At 42.6% G+C, this 11750-nt stretch overlaps 1 protein-coding gene across 2 annotated transcripts; it reads right to left on the reverse strand.

The window, feature by feature from the left end:
- Positions 1-938: 938 nt before the first annotated feature.
- On the reverse strand, positions 939-11750 carry ASB8 (ankyrin repeat and SOCS box containing 8). Of its 2 annotated transcripts, none has more exons than XM_090273070.1 (4): positions 11635-11750; positions 6249-6408; positions 4699-4803; positions 939-2712 (listed from the first exon to the last, which is right to left on the reverse strand). In XM_090273070.1, the coding sequence occupies exons 2-4, from the start codon at positions 6375-6377 to the stop codon at positions 2080-2082; spliced, it is 867 nt and encodes a 288-aa protein (XP_090129196.1). In that variant the 5' UTR covers positions 6378-6408; positions 11635-11750; the 3' UTR covers positions 939-2079. The 2 variants fall into 2 exon arrangements, with proteins under 2 accessions (XP_090129196.1, XP_090129195.1); XM_090273069.1 differs by having other exon boundaries at positions 6249-6412.

Here is an 11750-nt window from a genome sequence, read left to right on the forward strand (position 1 = left end):
TTTCATCCCTTGATCATATACCCCATATACCCATTACCCAGAGTTGGTTTTTTCCAAACATGCCATGATCTCTACTCCACTGACTTCCCAGCTATTGCCCCTGTACTCCTTCCTGGATGAAGCCAGACCCCATTTGTGGGGAGGAATGCACATTTGGGAAGCTTGGGAAATTGAGACACCTCGTCCAGGACCTGGTTTGGTTGAAATACTGCTTTGGAAAGATGTCAGTTCTTAACTCAGCCTAATTTGTTTTCTGTTCCATAACAATAGCTTCTTCTTCCTTACTAGCCAAGTGCCCAAGAAATGCAGTTGGCCTTCAGCGCTGGGACTACAAATTATACCCTAAATGGTCAGGAATGGTGCCCTGTCTCTGCCAGGTTTAGACTTTAGCCTCCAATAACCAGATCCTGGCTCTCTGCACGGGCATACGTATTCCTCCCAACTCAGTTTCCTCCCTTGCTTGATGAAGCAGGAAGAAGGTCCAGGCTTACGAGGGGTGGAAGAAGGGATTACCTCTAGTACATCACTCTTTCTGGCTGTCTAAAGTGTTACTGCGGTACCCTAAAAAACAATCTAAGTGTAGAAACTGAGAAGGCTTGTCCGAGCCCAAAATTAAAGTAACCAAATGCTCTTTGTACAGGAATTAACAATATATGTCAAGCACTGCTGTCACTGAATCCTCACAACAGCCTGTGAGGGGAGGCTGGTGACAGCCCCGTTTCAGAGAGGAGGACACTGGAGCTCACGGTGATTAAATAATGAGAAAGGAGGGACAGTAGAAATTGCCAAAATCACTTTTAGAACTGTTTATTTTTTATGTAAGCAAAAACATCAATAGCAGAAGGGCAAAAGCAGACACACTTCTTTAAATCAGCTATGTCAGCAGGTTGTTTATTTTTATTTGTAGTTCCCAATTGGGTTTTTTTTTTCCTTTTAAAAAAAAAAAAGGTTTTTCAAATATGCATACAGGTCATTTAAAATCACTGATAACTTGATCTAGTTTAGGAACATGAAAAGGAGTATTGCTGGCTAAATATTGTTCACTAAAACAGATCTTTTTTGGGTAGGTGGCCCACCTCAAAAAAAGCTCTTACAATTCTCTTTCCCCAGCCCCCAACTCCATCCCCTCCACCAATGTCTTGTATAGATCAGTAAAGAGCAAATTTTCCAAAACAATTGAAAGGAAAATAACTCCAAGCCCTTAGAGTGACCTTCATCTAGGGAATGAGGAAGACCCACAGGGAAAGACAGTCCAGTTCCTTCCCTACTACAGCGAACCCCTTCGTCTATGGTACAGGAAATGTCTGCCAAGCCATTAGAGCAAACTGGCCTTCAGAAAGAGAAAGAACTGCATTAGAAGCAAGTTCTTGGGACTGCTTAGAACCTACTCTCCCACTATGTGGAAAGCAGTGAAACAATCTTCCTGAAGTAATATTGCTGAATTATTGTAATCCTTGGGCACAACCATGGAAAAGAGGCAAAGATCGCTTTGCCTCTTCATTTTTTCTTTTGATGGTGAGAAAGGGGGCCAGTCCCTTCTGTACGCCCATGATGTGGCACTCTAGGGGTACCATCCAGCCCAGTTCTCAATCTGCATACTATTTGTGACTGTAGTAATTTCATCTTTGGGTCACAATGTTAGCTGGAATTTTCTTAAACTTCATCACAGATCAATTAAAATGCTTCTAGAGGATTCTTCCAAAGTGTTAATTATGTCCCCAAAGAAAAGCCAAACACATTCTTTACGTACTTTGTACTTTTCATCTTCCTAGAGAAATTAAGTTGCACTGTTGACTTTCTCTCTAAAGGGAAGGAGAGTGGGGAGAACCTCATTTTTGCAGGATGCGATATAAAAAGCCAAGTAAACAAAACAAAAGTGAGAGATTTTTTTTTGTTTGGTTGGTTGCTTGCTTTGGGGAGAGGAGGTGGTGTGGAGGTTACTGTTGTGAGATGTTGCCTCAAAATATAAACCACACAACAGAAACAACTGCTTTTCCTGTTTCCCAAGGCAAAGACAGTAGTGCAGGGAAAACCCTCACCCTGAGTGGCCTGCATGACGGTGCAAACATCTCCTGCACGCTACTCTACAAGTAGTAGGTACTCCTTCAAAGAAGCTGGCAGGGGCAGGCCCTTCACTGCTTCTGGCAGGTACTGGAGTCCCAGGCTACGGCGCACAGCATAGCGAGAGAGTGTTTTTAGAGTTCCAGGGGCTGAGCACAGAACAGTCAGTTTCTCACACAGCTGCTGGTCTCTCGCCACCTCTCGTGGCATGGTGCCATTTTTCCTTAATTCGAAGTGTCCAACAGCTCTGTGGAGGAGCTCAAAGCAAGAGTCCTCTTTCTCAGTTCCAAGTCCTCTGACTAGCAGAGCCACCAGGCGCGAGATGGGTGTCTGGCCTTTTAGGTTGATGACTCTAACCTCTGCACCATAATCAAGAAGGATGCTGACGCTCTCAAGATTCCCCTTCATGGCAGCCCAGCTGAGCGGGGTGTCGTTGTTGTAGTCCAGGGCATTGACAGAGGCCCCACTCTCTAGGAGGGCCCGCACACATTCAGCATTGTTCTTAAAGGCTGCCCAGTGAAGTGGGGTGTCTCGGTTGCCATCCAGCGCATTGGGGTTTGCACCGTACTCCAACAGGACCTCCACGCAAGCCTCATCCTTCTCAGCTGCATAGTGGAGGGCCGTTCGGTTGTAACCATCCAGGGCGTTCACCTGCAGAGAGGGAGGAGCTAGATTAGAGCAGATAGACTACTGAGGGCGACAGGCAGGCAAAGAAGCTTGTGTGTTTATCCACTACCTTTGCTTGCAATGTTCTGAACAAGAGGGTCAACAAGCAATTCGCAGGGGGCCTTGGTGATCAAGGTGGAGGAATGATAGGAGCTTAGGAACAAGTAGGAAAAGACTGTCTCCAAACAACCAGCACTATTATGTGCATTGTTTGGCTGGCCTGCATTATTTATGTGTTTGCTGCTGTTGTTATTTATTATTCACTAGAATATCTACCATAGAGTAAGGGCTAAAGAAAGAGAAGATGAAGTCTAAGTCCTTGTAACTACTCTAAAAGGCATCTATTGGAAAGCAGCTTGAATGTACCAGCCAGAGTAAAGATTTTGGATTATTTTACTTATCCCGACTCACTCTATCCTGCGGCTAAGGGCAACCAGACTGAAAAATAATGAGGCCAAATAAAGCTCTGCCCATGTAGCTCTGCTGTGCTCTATAGCCATCCAGAGACACCCAACTTGTTAATCCAAGTCAGCCCTGTGCAGAAATATGCTGTGGAGTCACAACAGAAACCTGGACGAAAGCATGTGGAGAAAAGAGCACAAACCTCCCAATTCTGGAAAAACAGCTGGTTTGCTAAAAATCAGCATCACCTATAATTTTTGAAGGCTACAAAGACTTCAAGACCCAAATTTATATATAGTATATTACCTTTCCCCATAAAGAAAAATTGAAATATTTAACTGAGTTCAACCTTCTATTTAGCTAAAAACTGTCTTTTACCCCCCCCCCCAAAGATATTTTCACTTTCATCACTGACATTAATCACTGGCTTTCATTTTGGGGTCACTCACGAAGTTATGGAATGATAATGACAGCAGAGAACACCATGGCCGTGTGGGATCAGACGCTGGGGCTGCCCTAGGCCAACGGACCAGCGTGTTTGGGGCCTGCATGCCAGCTTCCGGGCGCATCTAATGCAAATTAGTGCCTCAGCACGTGCACGTTCCAGACTGCGCACCGAGAGTCAGACTGCTGATGTGTTTATTTAACAAGCAGTTAGCAACTGCTACATGCCAGTGTTCTAAACACTTCATGACCTTCTAAAGAAGATACTGTTATCATCCCCATTTTACAGGTGGAGAAGCTAAGGCAAAGAAAGGTTTAACTTATTCAAGGTCATACAGCTGGAATTAAAATCCATGAAGTCTGGCTCCAGAGTCTATTCTTTTAATCACTCATTAGACTATGCCACTTCTTGCTAATGACAACATAAATTAATGTTTGGTTTTTATGTCAAGATACTCATATCAGAAAGAAGACAGAAGCAAGATATATGAAAACAGAAAATAATTAGTGGGGATCTGGTGCTGGAGCTGCTCTGGGCTGACTGCTAGCGTGTCTGGGGCCTGCACACCAGCTTCTGGGCAGATCGGATTCAGATCAGCGCCTCAGCATGTACACACTAAAGACTTCTCACCACGAGTCAAACTGAACATGGTACAGAATACAGACATAGCACAAGTAGCCCAGTTCCAAGGAAGGGTTTGCCAAGTGATATGCATCTCCCAGTACCCAGTGATGGTGGTACTGAAAGTACATGTCTCGTAGCAGGTCTCACATGGTTTTTAGACTTAATCAGAGTTGAGGGACCTCTGCCCTTATAGCTCTTGGACAGTCAAAAAGCAATAAGAGGATTAAATAGAAATATAAATAACCCCAGAAAGAAGGCTGGGGAGAGAAAGGGGAGATAAAATTCCCTCTTCCTGGAGCCATGACTACTTAAAAAAGAAAGGCAAGGGAATGAAATCCTTAGGAAATTTTATGTATTTGCCATTACATTTTGCTTCAATATCGGCTATGCCAATGTTACCACAAGCTAGAAGGTGGGAAGAGAAGGGAGAAGAAACAAAGTTTAAGAAAATGTGAAGCTGATGTTTTAGTGACTCATTAATGTAACAGTGTTAACGTTACCTCAGCTCCTTTTTCCAGGAGTAACTCCACACAGTCCGCATCGGACACCATGCAGGCACAGTGCAAGGGCTTCAGCGTGCCATGGGTGCAGTTCACATCTGCTCCCTACCGCAGAAGGAAAGGTCAGTCAGTGCCCTCAGCTCTGGCTCACTGAGCAGGATGAAACTCAGAACACCCCCTGGGGCAGGGAGGGGGGAGAAGGTTCTAACTCTGACTGTCCTATAAACGGACTAGTGGTTCCAGTTTCTATTACTATTAATTAAGTAATGTTTTAATGCTAATATCCAAACCAAGCAAAAATACTGAAGAATAAAAGCAACTGTCAATTCCTTAAATCAGGTTATTTTCTCCACAAGGTAGCCTGCTAGAAGGTCATTCAGACGTCACTGAGGACATAGCCTGACATATAAAAGCAGCGGGAACCTTATCATCAGGCAGGAAAGCTGGCAAAGCCTTCTGTGGCCACTGTGCTCTGAAAAAGTCAGGAAACGGAGTCTGTCAGACCAAAACCGGGAGAACGGGAACACTCTTTTTGCCATTCAACAGATGACCTTCACTAATAGCAAGGTCATCATAACATTATCTTTTTGTTTACAAACATTTTCCAAGTAGCAGCATTCTCTGCCATCTCGCCCCTGCTGGTACTTCTTTTCAAAGCTGACAAAGGAGATGGAGATACCGCAGTCAGACCAAAGTCACTGGATGACTCAGCAGTGGAGCTAGAATTACAATGTGACAAAATTTCTACTGCTGAGCCTTCTGATACCATTTTTGCTGAGAACAAGCAAACACTGTATGACTTTCTTCTCACAGCTGTGGTACACAACTCTGAAACAGGTACACAGCTCTAGGCAATAAATAAGGACTCTAAAGTTGTTAAAAAGAATGCACAGAAGTAACCACCTAGATGCATTTTCTAGTGACAAAAAATTACCCTGTAACTTCTCTTCAACGGGAATAATATACAGAAAAAATTATCAAAGACCTTCTAGGATACACTAGTCATGTAACAGAAATACTAAACAGCAGTGGTTAAATATCAATATTATGGTGTTTTCTTAAGTCAAAAATTACCATGCATGTTAGGGGTTGATACGATTCTTTACAGAACTAGAAGTGGTAGCTGTTGTTAAGACAGAAGGCAGGTGATATCTCTCCACTGTGATCATTATAAGCCACAAGGATTTGAAAACCACTTCAGCTTTGCTGGTCTCCTTCCTCCCTTAGTACGTGTATAGAAGACTGAGCTTGCTGGATTCCATATGTACCAGATCCAGACAGAGATTTTACAAAGAACATGAGACTAGGGTTATCTAGAATATATTTCCTGAAGGAAAATATCAGATGCTCAAAATGAAAAGGAGAGGGGAAGAGAAGCAAAACATAGGGAAAATATATTTTAATGGTCAAGTTAATACATTTAAGAAGATTATAAAAATGTTGTCATCTTGATCTGAGTCAAAGGTGTAAATCTGTAATCTGTTAGGGTTCCCGGGAACTTTCCTACTTCACCTCCCCAAGGACTTTCATGTCAATAACGGCACACTCACCCCTCTGATGAGGTCCTCTACATTGTCATGTGGGAAGGAACGAATGGCAGCGATTGTTCGGATTAAGCGCTCTGAGAGAGAGTATTTGCTCTGAATGCTCTGCATAATATACCACATACTGGAACTCATCAAGGCTCAGGGTATGTTCACATGCTCCAAACTGCCTGAAACAAAGAAGTTTTAGGCATACACAGTATCACTGAGCTATCTGTCCTTAGGGGTAGGAGTCCCCTGAGGCCTCCCCAATACTAAAAGCAGATTTCAAAGAGATCAATGATTAATTAATATTTTTCCTTAATCATAAAGAAAAAGATTAATGATTGTTGCTTAGGGAACTGGGTTAACCTAGGCACAAATGACCTGACCTTAGAACCCAAGTTCTACTCTCTGACCTAGTCTAGCACAGATTTCCCCAAGAGGCCCCAAGGCCCACATGGAGTTCTGTGTGGTTTAAAACAAGAGCACACAAGGAAGGGTTTTTTTTTAAAGGCTGAAGATGCCATAAAACATTCTTTTCCTACTCTTTACTGGTCTTTGTTATCAGCACCACCTTTAGATCATTTGTTATATTTGGCTTTGCAGTACAGTTATAGTCATATGGTTTCTTCATCTAAATTATAATCAATTGGAAGGCGAGGTCCTTGTTTTCCATTTCTTTCCCATGTAAGGCCATCCAGAGTCTCACAAAAAGTACATATTTAATAAACATTGGTTGATTGACTGACTAAAGGACATGGAAGTCATTGCTACCTGTGAGAAAAGAGGGGGAAAGGCTATGGAACGAATACATTTTTTAATTACAAGGCATCTGTGAAATAGTTTAAAATATTTTCAGCAGAACTACCAGTCAAGATGCAGGCATAGGTAGACGGGCTTCGCCTCCTCAAGCAACCAGAGAATTACATCCAGATCTTGAAAACAAGTAACAACCAGAACCGTCAGAAAATTAAGCTATATGGAAGTTCGACAACCAAGGATTTAAAGAAGTCACATTCATCCAGATGGGTAGGAGGGGCAGAGTCATGGAAACATGCAGAGAGACAGTGTGCCTCCAACAAGCAGCGGCAGCAGTAGAATGGAGGTTCTCACATTCAAGTGTAGTGGATAAAAATTGGGAGGGATATCCTGGGAGTGAGTGATCCCAGCCCCCGGCCAAACTGCACAGCCCAGGGTTCCAGCACAGGGAAGATAAACCCCCATTACCTCTGGCTGTAAAAACCAGTGGGAATGGGGCAGCAGAAGAAACTGCTGGATTTTGGCTGCTTAAAGGACCCATATGGTCTTAGAACATATGCAAACCCAAGGGCAGCAGCTGGAAGGAAGGGCTCCAATAGCAAACAGGAAGTGGGTGAAGTGGCTGGAAATGGGGCAAGTGCTGGGCAAATCATCAGAAGCCAGGCAGTGACATTGTTCCCTCTCCAAGCCGCCCAACATACACAAAGCCATAAAACAGTGAAACAGGTGGCCCTGCCCTGGCAATTACCGAAGACTCTGCCCCACACAATTTACAGGTGCCTTTGCTACATAGGCCACACAACTAAGACAGGGAGTAAAAGCAGCTCTACCTAATACACAGAAACAAACACAGGGAGGCTGCCAAATTGAGGAGACAAAGAAATATGGCCCAAATGAAAGAAGAGATCAAAACCCCAGAAAAAGAACTAAATGAAACAAAGATAGCCAACCTATTAGATGCAGAGTTTAAAACACTGGTGATAAGTATTCTCAGAGAACTCATTGAGTACAGCAAAAGAATAAAGGAAGAAATGAAGGTTATACTAAGTGAAATAAAGAAATATATACAGGGAACCAACAACAAAGGGAAGTAAGACGGGATTCAAATCAATGACTTAGAACAAAAGGAAGAAATTAACACTCAACCAGAACAGAGAGAAGAAACAAGAATTGAAAAAAACGAGGAGAGGTTTAGGAACCTCTAGGACAACTTTAAACAGACAAAACATCTGAATCATAGTGGTGCCTGAAGGAGAAAGGGAAAAGCAAGAAATTGAAAACTCATTTGAAAAAATAATGAAAGAAAACTTCCCTAATTTGACAAAGGAAATAAACATACAAGTCCAGGAAGCACAGAGAGTCCCAAACAAGATGGACCCAGAGAGGACCACACCAAGACACATTATAATTAAAATGCCAACAGTTAAAGATAAAGAGGAAATCTTAAAAGCAGCAAGAGAAAAGAAGAGGGTTACCTACAAAGAAGTTCCCATAAGACTATCAGCTGATTTCTCAAAAGAAACTTTGCAGGCAAGAAGGGACTGGCAAGAAGTATTCAAAGTGATGAACAGCAAGGATCTACAACCAAGATTACTCTATCCAGCAAAGCTATCATTTAGGATGGAAGGGCAGATAAAGTGCTTCACAGACAAGGTAAAGCTAAAGGAATTCATCATCACCAAGCCATTTTTACATGAAATATTAAAGGGACTTATTTAAGAAAAAAAGATCAAAACTATGAACATTAAAATGACAACAAACAACTAACAACAACTGAATCTAAAAACAAAAATACAAAAAAAAAAAAAAAAAACTAAGCAAACAACAGAATAGGAACAGAATCATAGGTATGGGGATCATTTGCAGGGTCATCAGCTGGGAGGGGGAAGGGGGCGAATAGGGGAAATGGTGCAGGGATTTAGAAGCATAAATGGTAGGACCAAAATGGACAAGAGGATGTTAAGAATAGTATAGGAAAGGGAGAAGCCAAAGAACTTACACACAGGACCCATGGACATGAATTAAGGAGAGGATTGCTGGAGAAAAGGAGGGTACTGGGAAGAAAGGGGAAAAATGGGAAAAATTGGGACAACTGTAACAGCATAAGCAATAAAATATACTTTAAAAAATAACAAAAATAAAATAAAATATTTTCAGCAAAGAATAAAATGGGAAATGCTTGAGGTAATATTCTAAAATAAGAACGCAAAAGTACATCTATATAAAATTAGAAAAAAAATTCAAAGTTCACACCAATAACACATGCTTGCAGTTGTAGGAAAATAAGCAGATTTGGGTGCAAAATAAATCTAAAATTTTAATAACTGTCCATTTGTGATGATGGAGAAATAGATTTGGGCAAATATATGTTGAAACCACATGACAGTTCTAAGATGGAAGAAGTAAGTAATGCAATATACTTAAATTCAACTATGGTAAAAGTTTTGGCTCTATAACAGCCATACATACTAGTTGGGAAACATTTAAAATTATGGCAAACACAGTGGAACATTTCAATGCAAAAGCATACAAGATCTGTCTAGAAGGTATCCAGCCATGTAATATGAAAATAGAGACATTTATTGAAGAAGATACAAGAAACATTGTACATAGGATAATGACACCTCAGTCTGCTTCAAAGTAGGCACCTTGGGACCTCACACAGTTCTCCCAATCACCATCAGCTGCCCCATTTATTTTCCTGAATCTCATCTTCCCTTTCAAAGGTGATTTTAGTTTTGAGAAAAGCCAGAAGTCACAGGGTGCCAAATGAGGGCTATAAGGGGGCTGAGTCACCTGGGTGATTTGATGTTTTGCCAAAAAACTCTGCACCAGACGTGATGCATGAGTTGGCGCATTGTTGTTATGAAGCTGCCAATCACCAGTCGCCCATAGCCGTGGCCTTCTGATTTATTCAAATAGTTTCCATGGAGGAATATTCAAGCTTAACACAAAATCTGATGCAGATTCATTGCTCTACTCGCTCAGTCATGTTGAATGTGACAGCCACACAGTACACATACTCACTCTACAGTGTCTACTGCTCCCACTGACTAGTACAGTGAAGTTGGCATTGTTCATGCAGGCACATTCCAGTCCACTCTCCTTGACTGTCAGGTTACATTGATGTCGCCCAAACCATTTCTATTATATTAATAATGGCTGGACTTTTCCCAGACAGACCACATATATCAAAAATTGTACAGAAAATACGGTATGTAGTATCAGCTCTCTATGTGTAACTCTTTAGAGCCCATGTTCTTATTAAACTATAAGTTCCTTAGGGTTAAGCATAGTGTTATTTTCAAAAGTGCCTGGCACATGGCAGGTTCTCAATAAATATTTGTTGAACCAATGTAAAGCTTATCACTTTGGGTCTTAAAAAATTCCAGACTTGTTATTAAACATGTTATGCATATGATGATTACCAAGGGAAAAGTCCTAAAATTATTTTGGTCATTTAATACTATGTAATTTTTGCCTTTTGTGAGAGCATATCCCCTCATACATTAAGTAACATACTATTAACTCTAATAGTTTTTATTTTTCTAATCACTAGCCATTTACCTGTTTAAAATATAGACAGTACTAATTACTAGAATGCAAGTTAAAAATACTCAATTCATAGGTATCAATAATTACAACTGGGAATTCTTCTCCCCTATTTTATTATGAATAAGCTTACACACTTATTTATATGTCTCTGAAATTTTCTAGATAGTTTAGAATTGGCAAAATTTCTCCAACAGATGCTAAACTCCTCAGAGACAAGGGTCTGCATCTTATACTTTCTGTTGTAAGGAAAAAGGGAAAGCAGAGGGGGGCCTTTAAGTCTGCGATCCCAAGAGTGGGGGCAGAAGACAGGGCATTTAAAGTGGAAGGCTTGGACTGAAGTGGTTCTATTAACTGATTCTGGGTCATGATAATCTGAAGATGCTAAATAAACCCTGCAATCATTTTTGCTGCGCTCTTGGGACTAACTCCTAACTCAGAATATGATCAGAGGTCCTCTGCTGCTGCCTCCAAATTCCTGGTGAAGAGTGAAGCTCCGGGGCACATCGACAACATTCACTGTTAGGAAGGGTCAAGGTAATCTAAACGACCTCCAAGTGACCCCCTTCATCTGCTGGAGCTGAAAGCCCTCTGTTCCCTGTTTTCTTTCGCTTCAAAACCAGAGAAAACACCAAGAGGTTTTTATTGTGAAGCTAGAAGCAAAATGGGAGAGAGGCGACATTCAACAGCTCTGGTGCTTGGAACGCTTCGGCTCCCGCCCAGTTGGGAAGACCCTCGGCCTGGCCAGAGTTGTCCCCAACCCCCACCGCACCCGCTGGGGGAGGGCTGGCGGCAGCCTTGCCTCGCAGAGGTTACGGGGCGGAGGGTGGGGGCACGAAATGCGAGACGTGTGGTGTCACTTTCCATGTGGGCTCCCCAAAGATTGCAGCAACCCCAGCCGGTCTCCCAGAGCCCGTATTTTAAGAGAGTCGCGCACCTGCGCTACGGGAGCCCCAGATGCGGACCAAGCCCCTCCCAGATCTCCCCAAGGCCGGGACGGTGTCTCAGGCTCGAGAGCTAGCGGACCTCGAGCGGGGAGTGGAGGAAGCGTTACTGGGCATGGTGCCCCCGGTTAAGGAACCTGGATGGCCACACTCACCGAACCGTGGGGTTGGGCAGGGTCCTGAGAGCCGCTGTCAAATTGTGACCCGGAAGCAGAAGTTGTCACCAGTGGGCCCCTCTGTTTACAGGACTTAAAGAGCAACTAGGAAGGGC

The sequence above is a fragment of the Furipterus horrens genome, unplaced genomic scaffold (assembly GCF_987537825.1).
Source record: "Furipterus horrens unplaced genomic scaffold, mFurHor1.1.pri manual_scaffold_4, whole genome shotgun sequence".
Classification (NCBI taxonomy): domain Eukaryota; kingdom Metazoa; phylum Chordata; class Mammalia; order Chiroptera; family Furipteridae; genus Furipterus; species Furipterus horrens.